The 25,260-nt window shown below is 43.9% G+C and overlaps 1 protein-coding gene across 1 annotated transcript in view; it reads right to left on the bottom strand.

The window, feature by feature from the left end:
- Positions 1-25,260, bottom strand: part of agmo (alkylglycerol monooxygenase) — a 651,239-nt gene that overhangs the window by 165,795 nt on the left and 460,184 nt on the right. The window contains exons 10-12 of the mRNA XM_070879980.1: positions 12,148-12,264; positions 5,046-5,128; positions 1,747-1,843 (exon numbers count right to left, since the gene is read on the bottom strand). Of these exons, the coding sequence (XP_070736081.1) occupies positions 1,747-1,843; positions 5,046-5,128; positions 12,148-12,264 (297 nt within the window). The remainder of the gene's footprint in view (positions 1-1,746; positions 1,844-5,045; positions 5,129-12,147; positions 12,265-25,260) is intronic.

The raw sequence follows: 25,260 nt of genomic DNA, 5'->3' as shown, positions 1-25,260 counted from the left end.
CTTTGAAGGGTACAAAACCATTCATGCGCTAGATCCTTGATCCATGTTGTTTCATTTAATAGTTGGTGGCCAAAGTAAAACTTCCCACTTCAGAAATTAAAAATCCTTTCAAACCCTGGAATCACCTGCCATTTTAGTCTCTATAGGATTGCAAATGTGCCATACGTTATTAGTATCAAATACATTAATGCATTCATATGAAATTCCTCTGTACATTCTCTTAACAAGGGCATTCACCTATATTTTAAACCTGCTAATGCCTCCTTTAAATTAGTGGACAGAGGAATTTCATACAAATATATTAATTTGTCCAGTACGGACATCTTAGTGCAATTTCAACCCATATTTCTGGACATAGAACCATAACAGATTGCAACACAGAAGGAAGCCACTTAGTGCATCATGTCCATGCCAGCTTTGAGAGCGCAATCTGAATCTAATCCACTTTCTCCCTCTAGCCTTGTATCTTACTCCGTTTTAAATATTTTCTCAATCTTCCTTTAAATGAATCACTCCACATGGCAAAATGTTCCTACACACAGTGTAAAGAAATGTCTCCTAATTTCTCTCCTCTGTTTCTTACTGACAATTTTAAATTAATGACGCTTTGTCATCGACACATTACTCAGATGAAGTAGAGGCATAATTACAAATTTAGCAGCAGGACAGCTTGCATGTGTATTCGAGCCACTACTAAATTCATGAGGACCATTTCTTTTTTTTTTAGTTGTCATGGGCAACCACCTACAACAGACGTTGGACCCTTCGGCAATACTTCAGAAGTCTTAAAGCAATTGTGGCAGATTTAGACACAACTCAAAGGAAATCCTCAGCTGACAAGCCTGGGAGGGGCAGGCTGCTGGTGGGTGAGCTTGGGGGGCTGCAAAGAAGCACTCTTGCTCCTCCAAGCCCACAAGGATTGCTCCCTGAGGCTGTGCCTGCCTCACTGCAAGTACCGGAAATCCCAAGCCCCAGGATCCCGGCTGCCTGCAGTTGAAGCAGAGACTTCAGGCCTCATTATAATATTCAAAATGCCAACCTGCCTCCTGGCACCACCCACAGGTATTGCAGTGAGCCACATTGTTCGAGGCACAAATTTGGTAACTTTCACCCTTTCAGCTGCAGCAGCACAGGATTTTCCTCCCCAGAGGCAGTCTGCCAACAAATGGTATTAATAGTGCCAAGAGTCCACCATGAATATGTATTGAGGCTACACTGAGGAAAATTGGGCTAATTCTTGGTGACGTTACACTGACAGGCGTAAGTGCAGTTACGGTGTAATTTCAGTGGTAAGCCCACTACTGAGAAAAATCCAGCCCTATATCTTTTGTAATCTCCTAGTGAATCTGCGCTGCACCTATTCCATTGCTTTTATACCCTTTCTGTAATGTGTATCAAAAATTATAATACTCTAACCAGTGGGAATCTGCGTCAAATAATTTCAGCATGCAAGAACAGTAATGCAACTTTTCCTCAGTGTACCCTCAATACATATTCATGGTGGACTCTTGGCACTATTAATATCATTTGTTGGCAGACTGCCTCTGGGGAGGAAAATCCTGTGCTGCTGCAGCTGAAAGGGTGAAAGTTACCAAATTTGTGCCTCGAACAATGTGGCTCACTGCAATACCTGTGGGTGGTGCCAGGAGGCAGGTTGGCATTTTGAATTTGCATTACTGTTACAAGCCATTTTATAAATTTTGTTACAGATATACTCAACTCAGTTAAATGAAATAAATTACTTACTTCAGTCGCTAGTTTTAAAGGACCAGTCAAGGAATCCAGTTCAGGAAGAAAAAGGAAAACACAGCATCGGATGGTCTCCAAAATAGCTGCTCCCGATCTGTTGACGTTGGAAGCAACACAATTAATAATTAGTGAACATTAACAAATCAAAACTGCAGGAATGAGCAAAAACAGGCAGCATTCCTCATAATGGAGAAAAATGAAGGTGTAAAAATGATCTAATATTGGAAACAGAAAAAAGATGCAAAGCATGCGAGACTGAGAAAAACAATGGAAGACTAATGTAGTGGGGCCAACTTTCAACTACAGGTCTGAGCCATTTCTAAATGGTTAAGAACTAATATAAATCCCCACTGAAAGGTCAAATGATAATTGCACTTACTACTATAGTCTGAGGTCATTTTCATAATTATTCACATTACCAGGTGCAAACTCAGTCAGTCAATGAACAGTATTAGTTACAGGAGAAGAAAATTGTGTCAGTCAAATTTGAAAAGGATGGAATCAATTAAAGGAGTACGTTACAATAAAGCATTAAACGTTCAGAAAGCCGATGGAGTGTTTCAAAAGGCATCTTAACCCATTAGCTATTTTGCCCAGGTTCAAAGGGTAGAGAATTAAGAACTGGCAGACAAAAGGAGAAAGAAAACCCATGAGTAGGGATAAATTTGCAGACGAGACAAAACAGCACAGCACCGCATTTTATAGCTGCTGAAGTCAAGGAGAACACTCTATGGCACCAGGTTTCCACATGATTTGCTCCTGATTTTTAGGAGCAACTGGTGTAGAACAGAATATCTTAGAAATCGGAATTCTCGTCATTTAGTTTGCTCCAGTTCTAGTCAGTTAGAACAGTTTCACTTTGGAACAGAATTTTTTTTTCAAAAGGGGGCGTGTCCGGCCACTTACGCCTGATTTCAAAGTTTCGTGAGTGAAAACTTATTCCAAACTAACTTAGAATGGAGAAAGTGAAGATTTTTGTACGCTCGAAAAAACCTTGTCGACACTTTAGAAAATCAGGCGTAGGTTACAAATTAGGCATAGGGAACGAGGTGGGGGGACGGGGGGGACGGGAAGTCATTAAATTCTACAATCAATCCTTAGTTATACTTATACAAATATTATACAAATAAATCCAAACTGAATAAAAATTTATAAGCAAAGAAAAGATTAAATAAACCATGTTCCTACCTGTGTGAAATAGCATCAGCCTTCGAGCTGCTGTGCTTCAGGCAGGCCTTTCATGTTGGAGACAGGCAGGGGTGTGGCGTCAGTGTCTCGATGGCAGCGGCAGCAAGCTTCGAGCTGAGCTGCAGTGCTTGAGGCAGGCCTTCATTCTCTTCGTGGCTGGCCGCGAAGAAGCAGCACCGGACGGACCCGAGGCCATTCGGCCATGAGGTATCAGCGGCGTCAGTGGCTGGCCGGCAGCCGAAGAATCAGCAGCGGACCGATGTGAGGCCATTCGGCCATAGGATATCAGCGGCGTCAGTGGCTGGCCGGCAGCCAAAGAATCAACACCTGACATACGCAGCTCGTTATGGTGCTTGAGGCCATTCGGCCACGCTTTAGGGGCGGCGTCAGTGGCTCGACGGCAGCCGAAGATACAGCAGCAGCCTTCGAGCTGTGAGGGGGACTGAGGCCATTTGGACAGGGAGAGGCAGCCACATCGACAGTTTTATATTTAAATTTGCAGAATGGGTACTGCATTGTCAACACCACGTATTATGCAATGGTTTGCCATCTTTGTTCTTGGTGGACGTTGATCCATTGCAAAGTTGAATTGACACTCTTATTTCTCCAAACACACAGTCCTTAATTTGCAGGCACCGGTTCTGCAAGTTTAGCAGTGAAAAGCTGAACTCACTGATTTCAGCAGGTGATTTATTCAGCAGTGCTGCTAAAAGCACTCCCTCACACACAGAAATATCAAAAAAAATTAAATTACAAGCCTTTGCAGGGGTCCAAAAAACAAATCTTCACTTTTTCTGCAGTATTTTAAAAAATGGCCGAGTGCCAATGTTTGTGTGAGACTGCGCGTGCGCGCACGCTCCAACGCGCACGCGCAGGGTTGCCGGCACCACGAAGGCTAATTTAAATTGTACCCGCCCCCTGCTACTTAGAAAATCGGCGCGAGTGTTAGGCTCCGCCCCCTGCTGCGAAGAGCGCGCCGCGCCAAGCAGACATCGAGCTCCAAGGAGCTCGAGAATATCGGACTTTTTTTTAGGCGCAGTTTTCGGCACGAAAAACAGGCGCCCAGCTCGGAGGTGCACCGTTTTTGCCGCGGGACGAAACTTGGGGCCTTTGTCACTCCATGGTGTCATTTCCATGGGTCAACACTCCATCAGGAGATACAGCCAAGTTTCATGTTACAGCTGATGTTACTGTCCCTGCTTCTGAGAGCCCTAGGCTCCATTGTAGTTGCAGCTGTCCTTACAGGCCTCGCAGAAGATGGCACAGTTCTGCATCTGCGTTTTGTGCTGAGCAAGATTCTGAAAAGATAGGTTCACAGAATCTTGGCCAGGTCAGTGTACCATGGTTTGCAGAAATGGTTGGTGGCATCTTGACAGGTACTGTCTATCAAGCAATACTGGCTCTTGATTATCCTGGCATGCCTTCTTTCATACAGTATCACATAATGCATGACATGCTGTAATTGGAGGGCTTGTAAACCAGGCATGATAATGGCTAGTCAGGAATTCACATATATTAGTGACACCATAGCAGGTCTGCTGTTGCAGTTTCCTTTAGGAAGAGGTGCCTTCACTAGCAGTGTGCAAATGTGAGGTGATTTCACATCTGTCAGTAGAAGAATTACGTAGGTACCAGTTAGAGGACTTGGCGCAACTCTTGGATATCCTGCCTGCATGGCATCCCGCCTTGGTTCTTTCTCTTCTTCAGATATTAGCCTTGGCTCAGGGTTAGCACTCTTGCCTCTGAGTCAGAAGGTCATGGATTCAAGCCACACTCCAGAGATTTGTGCACATAATCTAGGTTGACATTTCAATGCATTATTTTAGTGAAGCTCCCACTTACTTCAGATTAGGGCTGTACCACCAACTGCAGATCCAACTGGGAACTTGTGCAGGGGTGAAAATCAAGCAGAACCGATTTCCACCTAATTTAGTGCATCACTACACAGCTGTTTTTGGATTGCAACAGATGAAAATCAACTTCAATATATTGAAAATGAGGAGTGAAGTGATAAACAGAAAGACAAAGATGAATTACTGGAAGATAGGGAGAAGGACAAAAAGAAAGATGAACCAATTATTTTGGTAATGCAAAAGAATAACTCTTGCCTGTTCTCCATCATCAATCCAACAGAAGTCAGCGTCAGCAGAACATACCCAATTCCTAAGAGGATTGTTATTTCTGATAGAGCCTGTTTAACCAAACAAAAAAATATTATTCTGTGAAAGGAAACTTACTGTGAACAACTGAGGTTAAGCGTCTTTGATTAAAGGAATTAAACAGATTTTGAAACAAGGTTGATCCAAAATTATGTGACAATTTAGCAGATATAGAGAATGGAGCAGATCATCAGGCCATAACAGTATGACGTCCATTTAGAACATTTAAGCTAAATAATAACATGCTGTTTCATTCTACAATCCTGCTCATTGAATATGCAAATTAATGTTACATTTTGATGCTTATTTTTTTCTATGGGTATGTAGAATAATTTCAATTAATTTCCATTATGCTTCAAGATGCTAAAGTTGCACAATGAGCCGTGAAGAAGTTGAACAAAATATTCTAATGTGGCAGCATAGAAGCGGGAATCTTCTGAACAAAGGAAAAGAAAAGGACTTACATTTATATTACATGTTATCATATCCTCAGAACATTCCAAAGCACTTCACAACCAATAAATTACACTGAGTTTAGAAGAGTGAGAGGTGATCTTATTGAAACATACAAGATACTGAGGGGGCTCAACAAGCTGGATGCAGAGAGGATGTTTCTATTCGTGGGGGAATCTAGAACTAGGGGGCATAATTAAGGGGTCTCCCATTTAGAACTGAGATGAGGAGGAATTTCTTCTCACAGAGAGTCGTAAATCTGTGGAATTCTCTGCCCCAGAGAGCTGTGGAGGCTGGGTCATTGAATATATTTAAGGTGGAGATAGACAGATTTTTGACAAGGGAGTGAAGGGTTATGGGGAGCGGGCAGGGAAGTGGAGCTGAGCCTATGATCTTATTAAATGGTGGAGCAGGCTCGAGGGGAAAAATGGCCTACTCCTGCTCCAAATTCTTATGATCTTATGAGACAGTAGACCCAGTAGTTGTGAATTCCACTAATCAGCCAGTCTGGCTTCAATACACATGTTCAATGCTTGCAGCCAAGGGTCTTTCTTTTAAAACTTGAGCAAGTTAATTTTCTTTTAAAACACAACCCTAAAACATAACTCAATCCCCAAATCCTTTCAACGAAGAAAAAATGATCATTGTATTATACTTACACATCTTTCCACTGAAAACACGACATAACTAATGCATTAAATTATTAAAGTATGCTGCAAGTTCCACTGTTGGGAATTCTCATTATTAAAAGGGAAAATTAGCAGCTATAAAACCAGCACATTATAATTAGGCAAGCTCTTTAATGGTTAGCACTATGGCAACATTTAACTGTAAATTTCATGGTGTGTTAAAATAAGTATCTTGTAATTGTAGTGATTAATTTTGTAGGCATGTTGATAAGCTTCTCTTAGCTTTATTGAGACCTTGACGATACCGGCTAGGTACCCATTTTGATGCTTACACAGCTTTCATTTATCTTGGCTGATTCATCAGTGGTTTGCTGGTAATTCACTATTCCTGTCTGTCAATTATCTAGCTTCCTAACATTTTATAAATTAAAACTACATGGGGTCGAAATTGGGTTTTGTACGCCGCCCATTACCGCCGGCGGTAGGCGGGAAATGGGTGGCAAAGGCCGACCATGATCAGTAAGTGGCGTCGACGCCTCGTCCTAAATTGAGTTGACTCTTTGGCAGATGTGTCAAGTGGCAATGCTGCGCTGGTTAATGCCACCCGTGTGGTGACGTCATCCAGCGTAAAAATCCTCTTTGATGCCTCTGTCGCGATATTTGTTTTGTACGGCTGTCGAACCAGCAGCCGGCTGTACAGCCAGGAAAAAGTTGTCGTTAAAGGGCGGATCTCGGGCGGAATTGCCCAGAAAGGGAGGTAATTTTTTCTCTTTATTTATTTCTGCATGTTTTCATTAGTTTTAAGAGTGGGGAAGTGCGTGTGTGGATCGGAAAAGTTTTAGTTCCGTTTTCCCTGTGTTTTTTCTAGTATGGTGGCAGCCTCCTGTTGGGAAATTCAGTAGGCCTCCTGAGCTCCCGCCCAAGGATGTGTATGCAACGTCACTTTTTAGCACTGCTCTATCATCTTTGGGCGTAAAAACTGAATTTAGTAGTCTGAGGCTACGCCTAAAGCCCACCACAAAAATCGGCACTCAGGCGGTGACACCGCCTTAAAAACGGCAGTAGCTAATTTGGACCCCTATGTGTCTGATAATAAAGATGAATGATAATGTTAAAAGTAAGTCTGACAGTGAACAGACCTGCTTATATAATGGTTGGTGCTGATTTTCCTGCCCCACCCTGGTGCTGGAGAGATGCAACATGCCAAAAATTGCCCTGTGCCTGTCCAGGCTGAGCTACCGGGCCATTAACATGGGCTTGACCTTTACACAGCCCAGTTACACCCCCAGCGCAGTACTGTACACTAGCACAGGTCCCTGTATTGAGAAAACAGCCAGAAAGAGAAGTGGGCCTGCTGGTTGGCATCAGCACCGCTGCTCCCTGTTTGGGGAAAAAAATCAACCAGTAGGAAAAATAAAAGCCCACTCACTTTTGGGCCTGTCTCTGCTTGCCGTCAGGGCTCCTTTCATTACCCACCCTGAGGTGTGTCGTGTATGTAGACCATGTATACTAACTGTATAGTCACATAAGGTGTGCCACCATAGGGCACTGCGGTGGGAGACCTGAGGGTTACCTGCATAGGTGTGCAGAGCCCAGTATAAAAGGTTGCCCACCATGCTTGTGCCTCACTCTGGAGTTACAATAAATGGAACTAAGGTCACAACAGCTCAAGTACAAAACTAGACCTCGTGGAGTCATTCATAAGAGTATTAAAGACATAACAACTGGCGATGAGATTACGAACTTTCACGCAAAAATGACTAATGTTGGTGCATTAGAAAAGTTCTCAGAGGCTGAAGATTGGGAAGCCTTTACGGAGTGGCTCGACCAATATTTCGTAGCAAACGACCTGGTAGGCGGTGATCCGGCCACGCTGGCAGCTAAGCGCAGAGCTATCCTGTTGACCAGTTGTGGGCCCGCGGTCTACGGCCTCATCAGGGACTTGCTTGCACCAGAGAAAACAACGACCAAGTCATACAAGGAGCTGAAAGTGCTAATTCAGGACCAACTCAAACTGAAGGGGAGCATCCTCATGGCCAGGCATCGATTTTATACACACCGCCCCACCAAGGCCAGGAAATCGCAAAGTACGCTGCCGACCTCAGGAGGCTGGCAGGACCGTGTGAATTCGGCGCATCCCTCGCCGATGCGTTGCGGGACATCTTCGTAATTGGCATCGGTCATGAAGTCCTTCTTCACAGGCTACTGTCTGTCGAAATCACCGTCACTCTGCAGAAGGCCATCAGCATCAGCCAGGCGTTCATGACCTCAAGCTGTAGCTCCAAACAGATGATGACTCACTCTTAGAACTCAAACCCGGCAACTACTGTGAATAGAATGGTGCCTTTCAGACAGAACTGTTGAACATGAATCTGCCCAGAGCAGAGCATACAGGCCCCTCGAGTCCTTTAAATCAGAGTCCACCGAGGGGTGCAAACGTAAGTCGAGTAGCATGCTGGCGTTGCAGAGGTAATCACAGGGCTCATCAATGTCGGTTCAGAGACTATGTGTGCAAAGGCTGCAGCACAAAGGGTCACCTCCAGCAAATGTGCAAAAGAGCTGTGATTCACCACATGGAAGAAGAATCAGCAGATGGCTGTGAATCCAGCGTGGATTACAAGGAGATGGCTAGAAAGGCAGCTCAGTCCCAGGACGAAGTGTATGGAGTATATACCTGCACCACAGATTGTCCTCCAGTGATAATGGAAGTCGAGATAAATGGCGTTCCAGTCTTCATGGAAGTGGACACGGGGGTGAGTCAGTCAGTAATGAGCCAGGAAGTCTTTGCGAGGCTATAGAACGATCAAGCTGAACGACCCAAGCTGATCCCGGTTCAGGCAAAGCTACGCATCTACACCAAGGAACTGCTATCAAAGTTGTTGGTAGTGCAGATGTAAGTGTATCCCATGATGGCGCGGTGCACAATTTACCATTGTGGATTGTTTCAAGTGATGGACCAACACTACTTGGAAGAAGATGGATGGGGAAGATTCATTGCAACTGGGAAGACTTCATCCCTCCAGCGAGCGACGTCCCCCATGCTCAGAGGCAGAGCAAGCCCCTAACCTTCAGTTGGACCAGGCACCGGAGAGCAGATCCGCGCAGCCCCCGAGACACAGACCGCTTATCACCACTGCGTGGCGATGAACCGGCCGAGATGACCTGAACACATCTTCCCAGTTTCAGTGGCAGGACTCCTGGGGAGGAAGATTGGATTCGAGGGCACCTTCCCAGCTTCAGTGGCAGAATCCCTGGGAAAGAAAATCGCAGCAGTCGACATCATGGACGGGGAAAAGATGGCGTCCAAACCATGAGGTGCAATGACACGTGGTTCCACGCAAAGAAGACGATTGGGGTAAAAGTAGTAAGGCCATTTTAAAGGAGGCCAGCAGCCCGCCATTTTTGAACGAACTGCTTGAAATTGGTAACTAATGTAAAAGTCCAGCTGTAACGAGCAAAATGTTGTTGAGCGATGTCGGGTGCAAATTGCAATCAGCCAATGTAGTGGGCGAACACATAACGGTCGTATACAGGTCCAGCGGGCTATCCAATGCTATAGCCTGTGTCCCCGGGACCAGACGATGTATCATAAAGTGTCCCCACAGCTGACAGAAGCAGACAAGCCACAGAGTAAACAATCCCCGGAGAGCAGAGGCACCGGTAGCGATACCTTGCCTCAGATCGGTTTAACATTGCAGGCACCCGATGGCATGAACCGCCACGGGATAGAAACAGTAAACTGCGCCTATGCTCACAGTTGGCTACCATCACTGATAGAGAATTCAAGCTCTGCAGCCCGGCTGCAGTTTTTGAGAAAACACAGACCACATTGCATTAAGTCATCAATCAACTTGACATTTTAGGACCTTGGATAGCAAGCCAATTAAAGGTTAAAAGACTATCAATTGAGCCAATAAGGTCAAAGAAGGCGAGTTCTTTTCTGTAAATTGAACCAGGGATAAGTACAGCCATTTTGGCCATGTGGTCTCAGAGGGACAAAGGCCTGGCTTAAAGCCAAGAGCTTGTTGCTGCTGCCAGAATAAAATTACATTAAAACTACAACCAGAGTTCGTATTTCATTGGAAATTAAGAGATCTAACAATCGCCCACCACCCGCGAAAAGGCTCAGCTCACAAACCCACTCGCCAACACGGCAATGCCCAAGAGCAAAGGGTCACCTGCAACGGCTCCTCCGAACGGGACCTGGACCAGCCAGGATCCTAAACTAGAGAGTGTTCACAACGGTGCCTTCAAGGAAAGTGAGTCAGCAGTCCCCTGCGAACTGCTAGACAAGACGAGACAGCCCCACCGTCGCTTAGATGAAACACTCACTCGCTCAGCCCGCTTCCCAGGGAGCAGCAGCGACATTGTGCAAACGAAAAGGACAGGGAGGTCACAGACACATCAGCTGTCTTTGGGCCTGCCCGACACTAGGAGTAACAGCAAGAGCCCTGAGCTCCGGCAACTTGAGCAAAATGAGCTCACCTCGCCCACAGACCCACTAGCATGGGGTGCTGCGCCATCACCAGACAACCCGGATCTCATCCGGCCGTGCTGGAACTAGACTGTCCTTGTGGACCTGTACTGGTATGCCTGTACTGATCATATAAATGTACCACACAAAAAGAAATGCAACTGTAATCCATCCAACAAATGTACCAAGATGTAAATGTAAAACCCATGTGATGAACTTGAATGCAACTTGCATGTAACGGGCCATTAGCATTATCTCTGTGTGGGGGGTGGGGGGGAAGAATGGAGTAGTCATGGACTCACAACCAGAAACCACGGGGACCTCCACTGGCAACAAATCTCACTACCAACCCACTCAAGCTAGAAGCGACCCTCCAATGGTCAACCAGGAAGAGCAAAGCCCAGGTCACCATCAATGTACGAGTCAATTTGCATTCAAGACTTGGGGGGAAGTGATGTCATGTATGTAGACCATGTATACTAACTGTATAGTCACATAAGATGTGCCACCAGAGGGTACTGTGGTGGGAGACCTGAGGACCATCCGCATAGGTGTGCAGGGCCCAGTATAAAAGGCTGCCCATCATGCTTGTGCCTCACTCTGGAGTTACAATAAATGGGACTAAGGTCATAACAGCTCAAGTATAATACTAGACTTTGTGGAGTCACTCATAAGAGTATTAAAGACATAACAAGGAGAATCCCACCATCAGCTTCCTAAGTACCCCATGAATGTTAAAACAGGATACAAAGGTTAGATACTGGAAGAATGTTCCCGATGTTGGGGAAGTCCAGAACCAGGGGTCACAGTCTAAGGATAAGAGGTAAGCCATTTAAGACTGAGATGAGGAGAAACTTCTTCACTCAGAGAATTGTGAACCTGTGGAATTCTCTATCACAGAAAGTTGTTGAGGCTAGTTTGTTAGATATATTCAAAAGGGAGTTAGATGTGGCCCTTACAACTAAAGTGATGAAGGGGTATGGAGAGAAAGCAGGAATGGGGTACTGAAGTTGCATGATCAGCCATGATCATATTGAATGGTGGTGCAGGCTCGAAGGTCTGAATGGCCTACACCTGCACCTGTTTACTATGTCTATGTTTCTATGTTATGTGTGGGGGCGGTGGGAACTTTCCACTGATCTACCAATGTTGGACCTGCACCTATTGGAGGCACAGGTACAAGACCATCTATTTGAAAAGCTCCAGAAATCCTAGAACTATATTAAGGGGACAGACACGCAGGATTACAGGTCTTCATTCGATTTCTCCTGACCTTTGTGTTCAGGGAATGGGCATTCCCACAGAATAAAGGCCAGGAAATTCAGCCCTTAATCTTTGAAAGTCGGCTCTACAACCATTATCAGATCTATTTCCAAACATTGGTTGGTGCAACTAATTTTTTGGTTCCAGCTGACCCTAATCATGAACTGATTTAGAGCCTTGTGTTTCTTAAAGTGAACAAAGTATAGTATTACAATAAAGCACAAATACTTACTGACGTATTGGTAAATATGTGCATGTAAACACCCAGAATAAAGATAAAATGCAGCATTGCATACAATTGAAGCCACACAGGGATTTGGGGATTGTGTGGAATCTCCTTTCCGCTAACCTGAAAAAAATGGAAGAGCTTTAATTAATAAAGGACTTGGGTAGTTTTTAATCTAAGGGTGTCCTTTCTGCTCATATTGAAGTTCCAACCAACTAATTTCCTTCTAAATGTCTCAAAAGTGTAATGTTTGTTATCTTGGTATCATTACTTCTCATGGTTAGGATCAGTCCAATTGAATTTCAATTCTATTCCTTCAATTTGAAGTGTATCTGCAGAGATATGAGAACTTTATTTTAACAAGGATATATCCGTCATCAATTTGTGCACTTTCCAATCTACAAGCCCACACTACCTGTATATAGGCAGAGGGAAGTTTTAAGTATGGGCAAAGGCAGGGTGATGGAGGATCCATTCTAACTGGACTCAGGACGGTCAATCATATCTGGCACCTATTGTTACCATTTTCAACTTGGAACATTCCGAATTCCATGGGAAACTTACGCGCACCTGAAACCTGCTGACTTTTTATCCCCATCATCAGCTCCCCTTTTTTAAGTTGGTATCTTGTGCTGGGTAACAAGTTCCGGCAGCCTTCTGGTATCTTGCACATGTGGTCATTCCTCATCCGTGAGCCAGGCTATTTAATTAATAAAGGACTTGGGACGATTAGGACAACATCAAATCTGATCATTTTCCAGCCAGGGGTATTTGGCATCCATTAAACTTTTGAGAACTATGGGGTAGAAATTGCCCTTCACCAAAAACGGGGCGCTCCCACCCCATTTCGATGGTGTTTACCGCAGCTGCGGTTCAGGTCACCTCTTGAGGAGCATTTGGCTCTTTCCAATCTGGAACTCGGTCATAATGAGGGCGGTGACTGCACCGGAAGGGCGGAAGTTGTGGGCGGTGCGGAGTGACCGCTGCGATTACATCATCATGGCGCCGCGTCACCATGGCTCTCCTCTTCACTTAAAGGGGAGAGCCTCCGCGATTATAAAACTTCAGCCCACTGGGCCACCAGGGAGGGTTTCGGCCGGGCCAGCGGCCTAGCACCCAAGAGGGGGTGCCAGGCTGCCTGTTGGCGACTTGGCTGAACCTGGGAGCATATTTATTGAGGCGACATAACAGTCGGCCGACCAAAAAAAAAAATGGCGGCCATAGCAGTGCGCCCTCCCCTTTAAGCAAAGCCACACTGCAGAAGGCCACAGCTTCACTGGACCACCGGGAAAAAGCTTGTTTTGACACCGCTGGGCAGGTCGAAGATTTTGCCTTCAGATTGCCGATTGCCGAGGGGAATGTCACCATCGAGGATTTAGATAGGCGGTGCGCACGATGATGACGTGCTTAAGGCGGATTGGTGGCAGTGGAGCGGTAGCGGGGGATCAGGGCACCGCCGGGAAAACTCGGGAGGGCAATTGGGCTATCAGTGGCCATTCTGCCAAAAGTCGGCGGCCACTCCACTCTGCAGCACGGCCGCCAGTTTGTCGTGGTAACAGGCCTTAAGGAGAGGGGCAATTTCGGCACCTAAGAGTTCTATTTCGCTCCTAAACTATTGCTGGGTATGCTAGGAATGCCTTTTTATTTTTGAGCTAGTAGGTAGGATCAATTACTGCAACTTCCCAAACAGCTTAATATTTGGCCCCTTGGCATCCATCTGAATGTATTTCAGAAACGGAATGCTATTTGACTTTCTATATACTGCAGGGGGTAGGGACAGGGAAGTGGGAATTATGTGCTTGTGCAATATCACTTTGTCTACTATTTTAGTGGTGACAATAACCCATATTAAGTAAAGGGATTTATGCCTGCATTACGAGTAGACTCAAAAATATATTAATATATGATAGTATATTTCTTTGGTGCAGAAATGGAAAACTTGCTCAGTTAAGTATTTATTAATTGTTAACATCACCAATACTTATTTCTGAGCTATAAAACAGTTTAAAATAGCTACCTAAAAAAAAAATGTTTGCTAAGACCCAAACAACAGAATACAACGGGATATAGTTTCCACTTTGGTGCAATCGGCAATCTGAGGCCAAATTGTGTTGTTTTTTTTTTGCTCAAGTTTTGACTCCAAACTATTTGCATATCGCCAAATGTAAAATCTCCCATGAACCAGCGCAATTGGGCAGCGTTTTAGAAAGTTTCTTTTTGCATTAAAAATATTCCTTGATATATTTAAGTGGTACCCTGGCAGTTTTATTAATACAGTTGAAAATGGCCTTATTATAAAAAATAAGCATTTTTAATGAGTGTCTCGTCCACCACCTGTGAGTAACCTAATTTTAATAATTGAAAATGACTTAAAAAAACTATACAGAACCATTTACTCATTTCATTGGTATATAATAGTCAGTTTATTAGCAAATTAAATATGTTTAATATTTAAAAGCTTTTCCAAGGTGCCTATTAGTGTCCGTGCACCTAACAAAAAAAACTTAATTTAAAAGCCTCCTCAAAGGCTCCCAAACAGGCACATTAGCGGAAGCTCGCCATGGTGATCGATCTGGGGGCATGGCCGGTTTCTAGCACAATATTTTTTAAACAAGCGCAAAACTAGATTTGATCTGGACATAATTTGCATTTGAAATTCTTCAATCTACTGCGCTGGTTTGGCGTACTGCGCTGAAAAAAAGTTCCAGCTAGCGGAAACTCCAGGTCAATCAGCAGACTTTAAAGAATATAACAATAATACAGTGAGTACAAGAATTCATCATGAAATTAAAATTTTCAAAAATTAAGTTTTAATAAAACAAGTAGCTAGAAACAGTAGTATAAAAGCAAAATACTGCGGATGCTGGGAGTCTGAAGTAAAAACAGAAAATGCTGGAAATACTCAGCAGGTCAGGTAGCATCTGTGTAGAGAGAAACAGAGTTAACGTTTCAGGGAGATGACCTTTCGTCAGAACTGGATAATGTTAGAGATATAACAGGTTTTAAGCAAGTACAGAGACAGGGAAAGTGGGGGAGGGGAGGAAAGAACAAAAAGGAAGGTCTGTGATGTGGTGGAAGGCATCCTTTTTGTCATTTAATCACTCCTGCCTTCCACCCTATCACAGAAAGGTCATGATGGGCAATAAATGCCAGCGATGCCCACATCCTGTGAATGAATTTTTAAAAACTGAAACGTTAACTCTGTTTCTCTTTCCACAGATGCTGCCTGACCTGCTGAGTATTTAGATCATTTTCTGTTTTTACTTACGCTGGAAACAGTACATAAGAACATAAGAATTAGGAACAGGAGTAGGCCATCTAGCCCCTCGAGCCTGCTCCGCCATTCAACAAGATCATGGCTGATCTGGCCGTGGACTCAGCTCCACTTACCCGCCCGCTCCCCATAACCCTTAATTCCCTTATTGGTTAAAAATCTATCTATCTGTGACTTGAGTACATTCAATGAGCTAGCCTCAACTGCTTCCTTGGGCAGAGAATTCCACAGATTCACAACCCTCTGGGAGAAGAAATTCCTTCTCAACTCGGTTTTAAATTGGCTCCCCCGTATTTTGAGGCTGTGCACCCTAGTTCTAGTCTCCCCGACCAGTGGAAACAACCTCTCTGCCTCTATCTTGTCTATCACTTTCATTATTTTAAATGTTTCTATAAGATCATCCCTCATCCTTCTGAACTCCAATGAGTAAAGACCCAGTCTACTCAATCTATCATCATAAGGTAACCCCCTCATCTCCGGAATCAGCCTAGTGAATCGTCTCTGTACCCCCTCCAAAGCTAGTATATCCTTCCTTAAGTAAGGTGACCAAAACTGCACGCAGTACTCCAGGTGCGGCCTCACCAATACCCTGTACAGTTGCAGAAGGACCTCCCTGCTTTTGTACTCCATCCCTCTGAAGGCCAACATTCCATTCGCCTTCCTGATTACCTGTTGCACCTGCAAACTAACTTTTTGGGATTTATGCACAAGGACCCCCAGGTCCCTCTGCACCGCAGCATGTTGTAATTTCTCCCCATTCAAATAATATTCCCTTTTACTGTTTTTTTTCCCAAGGTGGATGACCTCACACTTTCCGACATTGTATTCCATCTGCCAAACCTTAGCCCATTCGCTTAACCTATCTAAATCTCTTTGCAGCCTCTCTGTGTCCTCTACACAAGCCGTTTTCCACTAATCTTTGTGTCATCTGCAAATTTTGTTACACTACACTCTGTCCCCTCTTCCAGGTCATCTATGTATATTGTAAACAGTTGTCCTCCCAGCACCGATCCCTATGGCACACCACTAACCACCGATTTCCAACACGAAAAGGACCCATTTATCCCGATTCTCTGCTTTCTGTTAGCCAGCCAATTCTCTATCCATGCTAATACATTTCCTCTGACTCCGCGTACCTTTATCATCTGCAGTAACCTTTTGTGTGGCACCTTTAAGAATGCCTTTTGAAAATCTAAATACACCACATCCATCAGTACACCTCTATCCACCATGCTCGTTATATCCTCAAAGAATTCCAGTAAATTAGTTAAACATGATTTCCCCTTCATGAATCCATGCTGCGTCTGCTTGATTGCACTATTCCTATCTAGATGTCCCACTATTTCTTCCTTAATGATAAGTTTCAAGCATTTTCCCCACTACAGATGTTAAAATAACCGGCCTATAGTTACTTGCCTTTTGTCTGCCCCCTTTTTTAAACAGAGGCGTTACATTAGCTGCTTTCCAATCCGATGGTACCTCCCCAGAGTGCAGAGAATTTTGGTAGATTATAACGAATGCATCTGCTATAACTTCCGCCATCTCTTTTAATACCCTGGGATGCATTTCATCAGGACCAGGGGACTTGTCTACCTTGAGTCCCATTAGCCTGTCCAGCACTACCCCCCTAGTGATAGTGATTGTCTCAAGGTCCTCCCTTCCCACATTCCTGTGACCAGCAATTTCTGGCATGGTTTTTGTGTCTTCCACTGTGAAGACCGAAGCAAAATAATTGTTTAAGGTCTCAGCCATTTCCACATTTCAATAATTGTTTAAGGTCTCAGCCATTTCCACATTTCAATAATTGTTTAAGGTCTCAGCCATTTCCACATTTCACTCAGCCATTTCCACATTTCCACAGTAGGATGCTTAACATAATATAAAGTGTTAGGTAGATTCTAAGAACAATGTCCTATTTATAGATGCAAAACAGGTCCAGGGTTTATACCGTGGTCCACACCTAGCCATAGAAACATGTAGCACAGCTTGTAAATACCTATTCATAAACTGTACATATTTAGCCAAACCCAGAGCTGAATTTTATTAATTTACTCCCATTTCAACAAAATTTAAAAAAAATGCTTTGCTCAACTACTTTTACATATACAGGTAGTAAAGATCCTGAACCTTCTGATTAATCTTTTAAAAATGACTTTCTGCTTTTGAGGATTAATCTGAAACATCTATCTAGATGACATTAACATATATAACCACTCACTTTTATAATCAGAGATGTCATTGCCTAACTGATTCACTCCACGTGACATTCAGAAATGTTGTTTGCACTGAACACAACTAAGTCTACGGGTCACGTCAATATCTCAGTTGTGGTGCTCAAGAACTGAGCACTAGAACTAGCCAAATTGTTGCAGTACAGGTATGACATCTACCCAACAAGGTATTCGATTTCCCAAATATGTCCTCTTCACAAAAAGAAAAACAAATCTAACTCAGCCAATTACTTCCCCATCAGCCTCCTCCAGCAGTGATGAAATAACCCATCAAGAGACATCTACTCACCAAAATCCTGCTTCCCAATGTTCATTTTAGATTCTGTCAGAACCCAGACCCTATTCACAACTTTGAACTAGACATGAAAGCAACAGCTGATTGTCAGAGGAGAGGGGAGAGCAGCTACCCTCAACATCAAGTCAGCATTCAACCAAATATAGCACCATGAAACCCAAGAGATCAAAGGCAAAGCCCTTCAGTGACTGGAATTAAACCGGACACAAAAGAAGATGGTCATGGTTTATGGTGGCCAATCATTATAGCTCCCTTACATCGCTGCAGGAGTTCCTCAGGTCAGTGTTCTCAAGCCAAATATCTCCTTCCTCTTTGACCTTCCTTCCATCATAATGTCAGTAGTGAGGTTGTTCACTGATGATTCTAGAGTACAGCTCCATTTACAACTCCTCCAAAACTGAAGCCAGCCCATCACACCTATAGTAGGAACTGGACAACGAGTAGGCTTGGGCTGATAGGTGGCAGGTTACATTCATGGCATGCAAGTACAAGAAAGGATTATCTCGAACTAGAAAAGCCCAACCACCTCCTCCAATCTTCATAGGCACAACCATCACCAAGTTTTCCACCATCAACATCCTGGGGTCACTGCTGACCAGAAACTTAACTGGACCAGTCATGTCTATACCATGGCTACAAGAGCAGGGCAGAGGCTGTGTGCTCTGTGGATCAGTTCCTGAATCCTCAAAGCCTTCCCGCCATTTACAAAGCCCAAATTCAGAGTATGATAGAATACTCATCATTTGCCCGAATGGGTTCCGCTGCAAGAACACTAAAGAAGCTCAACAACATTCAAGGATGAGCAACCTGCTTGAACAGTGCCCATATCACGGGACTCAATATCCACCCTTCCACCACCGGTGCACTTTGGTTGGAATGTGTATGATCTGCAGGATGCATTGCAGCAACTCAATAAGGTTACCCTTGTGACCTTCACCATCAAGAAGAATAAGAGCAGCAAGACCTTCAAGTCACACATCATCTTGACTTGTAAATATTTTATTCTTTCATTGCTGGATCAATATCCTGGACTTCCTTGCCATACACCATTATGGGAGCACCACAAGGACTGCAGCGGTTCAAGAAAGCCACCATCATTTTCTCAGGACCATGAGGGTTGGATAATAAAAGTAGCCTTGCCAGCTTGGCCCACGTTGTGATATTTAAAAAAAATTAATTGATAAAGTTCCAGCAAAGGTAACACTTTGACTCATTTTAATTCATATCATCATCATAGGCAGTCCCTCGAAACGAGGATGACTTGCTTCCACACCAAAAATAGATGAGTTCATAGGTGTTTCAATGAAGGACCTAATATTCCAGGTCCTGAACTACATCCTGAAGGGTGGAAGATGCCTGTGCATAGATTTGTTTAACGTGGGGTGGCTGTTGCACACCAGCCACCACACGGGCTTGACAGAGCTAGGTCTTGGTCCAGTGGCAAGGGTTATCCAAGACGACTGGAGACCAGCTCTACTGCACGGACTGAGTGCGCACACATATCACAGTGTGGGCTGGCCCGTGCTGCCCCATGGCCACTGGCCCCGAACTCACACCTCTCTTGGGCCCCGATCACATCCCTCCACAGTCTCTCGCCGCTCCTGCTATATCTGCCCACGTTCCAATCACCGACTTGGACCTTGGTGACGTCCCTCTTCGCTGCTGTCACCCATCTGCACCAACTCGTGCTGCTCCCTGAAGTGGCCTCCACGCTGCTCCCGGGCCGCCACACCTCTGCTCCTTCTATGGCCCTGACCTGCCACTGGTGTTCTCACACAGGTCTGAAGGCCCCGACCTGTGTGAGAACACCAGTGGCAGGCTGGGGCCACAAAAGGAGCGGAGGTACAGCGCTCGGGAGCAGCGTGGGGGCAATATTTATCCCTCAATCAACAGAACAAATGTTAATTAAGTGTTTTCTGCACAAACAGCAATTCTTATGTTTCTCTCTTTCGTCTGTGTATTGTGAATGTGTAGAAATGAAGGAAAAAAATCATAAAAGGCAACCATAAAGTATAGAATATGTATTCAGTTATTAAGAAAGAAGATTTTAAAAATGTATTCTTTAGTTGAATATTTTGAAACTTCTCAATGCACCATGAAGTAAATATCATTTGAGGTAACAATTCTGCACTGGGTCTTCTTGTGCTTGGTGTTCTGCAAAAACACATTAAGCTAACAGCCACTATCTGCTGTACTTTCCAGTAACCTTTCATTCCATGTTTTTATCATTTCCTTATGGATGTTCTGTCTTACAAAATTTTGAATTATTGGGAGTTTTCATCACAGCCAAACAATGCTGATTGAGGGCAGAGCTTTGTCAGACTTGTTATACAGATTTCCTCCAATTGTACTTTTTGTACCTTTATATTGGTTCCTCTGCAATTAATTGTGAATGCTTTCATTAAAGCACGCTTAACCCTTGCCCAATTAAATAACAGGAGTTTGATATGTGACTATAACAGTTTGAGGATTAATTATTTGTAAAAGCAAATTCAATAAAACATTACAAAACAACCACACATATCTACAAAGCAGGTGTCAGCAGTTTGATCGTCAACATAAGCATATGAGTAGCCATCACAGTAAGAGCACACACTCTCTTTCGCAAACTAGCTGGAACATTGTATAGAATACACATTCCGTTATTAAGAAAGAACATTTTTTAAATGTATCCTTTAGTTGTCAATCTTGAACAGGTAGGCCAAAAGGTTGGATTTTGCATGTAATAGAAATCTCAGACTGGAGCAGTGGAAGGTTGGGATTAGGACATATTTGTTGGGACAATAATCTATACTGTGCATGGCCTGGAAAGGTTTGATGGGGCAGTGTAAAGGGAGCTTTACTCTGTCAGTCTTGGATCAGAAGTAGCACTCTTGCCTCTGAGTCAGTAGGTCATGGGTTTGAGCCCCTACTCCAGAGACTGGAGTATATCATCTAGGCTGACACTTCAGTGCAGTACTGTACTCTCAGGTGGATGTAAAAGACCTCATGATACTATTTTCTCCTCAACCAACATCACTAAAAACAGGTTATCTGGTAATTTATCTCATTACATTAGTGAGATCCTGCTCTGTGCTGATTTTTATATTACAACCGAGACAAGTCAAAAGCATTTAATTGGCTGTGTAATGCAGTGGACACTGAGGTTGTGAAAGGCATTATATAAATGAACATTTTTTCTTTATTAACAACGATACCAATACATACATATTACAATTAGGAATGGGCAGGTAGATGTCATATATAAAGAATACACATCAGGGGATAATGGGTTATGGAGAATACAACAACAACGTATATTTATATAGCGCATTTAATATATTAAAACATTCTAAGGCGCTTCACAGGAGTGTTTTCAAACAAAATTTGACACCAAGCCACATAAGGAGATATTAGGGCAAATGACTAAAAGTATGGTCAAAGAGGTAGCTTTTAAGGAGGTATATAAAAACAAATTGTTGTTATATTCTCTACAATCCATTATCTCCTGAGGTGTAAAGAAGGAAAGTGAGATAGAGAGGCGGAGAGGTTAAGGGAGGGACTTCCAGAGCTTAGGACCTTGGCAGTTGAAGGCACAGCCACCAAAGATGGAGTGATTAAAATTAGGGATGCTCAAGAGGCCAGAATTGGAGGGATGCAGTAGCACTGACACTAACCACAAAGGTCACAAGTAACAAGGAACTGTTTTATGATGGTTGCAAGATGAATGGTTTCTGTAAATCGCCCAGTTCTGTTTATACAATAATTGTGTAAATTATTCTTTAGCATATTCTATGCAGATAGAATAAATAATTCACTGTTTTTTGAATTACACTATTCAAATATAAGCACATGAATGCATTATAGGATAAACTCATTTATGTAAGTGCTCATAGGAAATTCTTGTCAGCTATTTTAACAGAGGCATTAAATCTGTTTAAAATAGTGAACAAAGGAAGAAAAAAATACATGTTTATACAGCATCATGCATGTCCTACAATGTGATTCAGAGCCAATGAATTCCTTTTTTGAAGTGTAGCTACTGTTGTGTTAGGCAAATACAGCAACCAATTTGCATAATCCAAGATTCCACAAACAGCAATGAGATAAATGATCTATTCAGCAGAATCTACTTTTGGTTGTACAGGTTGAAGGATCAATGTTGGTAAGGGCATGGGAGAACTCCTTGTCATAGGATCTATTACCAAACAGGCAGATGGGGCATCAGTTTAACAATTCAACTGAAAGACAGACCTCCGACAATGCAGAACTTCAGGTACAGCACTGAAATGTTAAGTTTTTGCACAATAATGTTCAATAACATGTTTTTACATTAACAATAACAAGTGTATTATACGTTCATACACTTAATAGTCACAGCATAACTGCAAGACTTACACAGGTATAATGTCCCGAAACCGGAAACCTTGGGACCGAGGCCATTCCGGTTTTCGGGTTTTTCCGGATTTCGGAGACAATCCGACGTCTCGAATCTGGAAACCCTTGGGCCGAGTTTCGGGTATTTCTGGATTTCAGAGACAATCTAATGTCCCGAATCTGGAAACCCTTGGGCTGACTTTCGTGTATTTCCGGATTTCGGAGCATTACATCCGACGCTCTGAATCTGGCAACCTCGAGGCCGGGCCGCGCCGGTTTGCGTATTTTTTTGAATTCATGTTTGGAAAAAGATATGTACAGCTTAAAAGTTCAGGTTTTGGGAAATATTTCCGGAGTCCGGACAACGACTCTTGCAATCTGCACAATGTCCGGTTTTCGGACAATACCGGTTTTTAGAACTCTGGATTTCGGACGTTCTACCTAGTGTGTGTGTGTAACTTAATTTTTTAAGCCGGGATTTAGAAGCACACAAGCAGTTAGAAATGTTCGATACGTCATGGTATCAGTTAGTGTGGCCCTGTATATTTCTGCAGGTGATGTGCTGTTATTGTGTTACTGCAGCTACTGATTTGCTCAATCACACCCTCACCACCACCTTTGATGCCCTAGTCCCTGTTAAAACAACTACTCTTTTTCACTCTGGCTGTTCCCCCTGGTACAGCCCTGATCTTCACTTCCTTAAGTTCAAGGAACACTGATTTCAACGGATATGGCAGACAACTAGTTTAGCCATTCATCGACAGATCTGGCTGGACCACATAAAGCACTATCGGGTCCTGCTCTCATCTGTCATAATTGCTCACTATTCCAGAATCATTCTGGAATGTAAAGATAAACCCCGGCTTCTATCCTCCACTGCTAACCGTCTTTTTAAACCCCTCTCCCCAGTCTCCACCCTCACCCTCCGACAATAAGTGTGAGTAGCTCATGGACTTCTTTGTCTCTAAGATTGAGACCATCCCTTCAGCTGCCTCTGCCCTTCCTTCCCTTAGCCCACCAGGCCAAACTTCCTCTAAGGATCCCCCTTGCTCTAGACCTGACCTCAAATCTTTCTCCAGTTTCTCTCCAATCTCCTCTTGTGACCTTTCCGAGCTTATCCTGTCCATGAAACTCACTTCCTGCTCCCTTGACCCTATTCCCATCAAATTGCTGACCGCCCAACTTCCTTTTCTGGCTCCCATGTTAGCTGACATTGTTAACGGTTCATTGTCCTCAGGTACTGTCCCCCTCTCCCTCAAATCTGCCGTCATCCCCCCTCTTCTCAACAAAACAACCCTCGACCCCTCCGTCCATGCAAACTACTGCCACATCTCCAACCTCCCTTTCCTCTCCAAAGACCTGGAACGTGTTGTCGCCTCCCAAATCCATGCCCATTTTTCCCGCAATTTCATGTCTGATCCCTCCAATTCGTTTCTGCGCCTGCCACAGTACTGAAACGGCTCTCATCAAAGTCACAAATTACATCCTTTGTGACTGTGACAAAGGGAAACTATCCTCCTCGTCCTTCTTGACTTGTCTGCAGCTTTTGACATGGTTGACCATTTTATCCTTCCCCAACGCCTCTTCACTGTCATCCAGCTGGATGGGACTGCACTTGCCTGGTTCCTTCTTATCTATCTACTCGTAGCCAGAGAATCACCTGCAACGGCTACTTACCTGCCCCCGCTTCGTTACCTCTGGCCCCCTACTATCCTTGGTCCCCTACTATTTCTCATCTACATGTCGCCCCTTGGCGACTTCATCCGAAAACACAGCATGTTTCCACATGTACACTGATGACACCCAGCTCTCACTGCCACTTCTCGCGACCCCTCCTCGGTTTCTAAATTGTCAGACTCCTTGCCGACATTCAGTTCTGGATGAGCAGAAATTTTCTCCAATTGAATATTGGGAAGATGGAAGTCATTGTTTTCGGTCCCCACCACAAACTCCGTTTGCTAGCCACTCCCTCTCCCCAACTTCTGTCTGAGGCTGAACCAGTCTGTTCATATTTGGTGTCATATTTGACCCTGAAATGTGCTTTCGACTGCATATCCGAAGCATAACTTGACCACCTATTTCCATCTCCATAACATCGCCTGTCTCCACCCTTGCCTCATCTGCTGCTGAAGCCCTCATCCCTGCCTTTGTTACCTCTAGACTTGACTATTCAAATGCAATCCTGGTTGGCCTCCCACATTTTACCCAATGTAAACTAGAGGTGATCCAAAATTTGGCTGCCTGTGTTCTAACTCGCACCAAGTCCCGCTCACCCCTGTGCTCGCTGACCTACATTGGTTGCTGGTTAAGCAACGCCTCGATTTCAAAATTCTCATTCTTGTTTTCAAATCCTTTCATGGCCTTGCCCCGCCACACCCGCACCGCCCCCCCCACTACACCACTGCCCCCATCTTCATAATCTCCTCCAGCCCCACAACCCCAAAGATGTCTGCGCTCCTCTAATTCTGCCCTCTTCAACATCCCTTATTATAATTGCTCAACCATTGGTGACCGTGCCTTTTGTTGCCTCGGCCCTAAGCTCCCGAATTCCCTGCCGAAACCTCTCTGCTGGGACATTTCACGATGTTAAAGGCACTATATAAATACATTGTTGCTGTTGTTGTTGAGGGCGTCATCATTTGAAGGGTAAGGTTTTATAGAAAGTTTCATAAATGCTGCTGGTTATGATTTATAACCACTTGTCCTTTCGTGGGATGTTTTGCTTTGAAAGTTGAGATAAACCATAAGAAACTACTTATACTTCCGCATTGTTCCAAGTAATGAACTGTTACAACGTTTTTAAGCAATAGATTGATGATAATGCACTTCTGATGGGTTAAGATATAAACATTCTCAATGGAGATAGGAATCACTGAATATAAACTGAATGTCATTTAAACTACATCTCCCCTCTGTTATCCCGAATGTATTTTGCCAGGTACGAGCTGCCAATGATGCCCACT

This window comes from Pristiophorus japonicus, chromosome 5 (genome assembly GCF_044704955.1).
Source record: "Pristiophorus japonicus isolate sPriJap1 chromosome 5, sPriJap1.hap1, whole genome shotgun sequence".
NCBI classification, from domain to species: domain Eukaryota; kingdom Metazoa; phylum Chordata; class Chondrichthyes; family Pristiophoridae; genus Pristiophorus; species Pristiophorus japonicus.
Note: the sequence above shows the minus strand (reverse complement) of the source record. Positions and strands in the feature narration are given on the sequence as shown.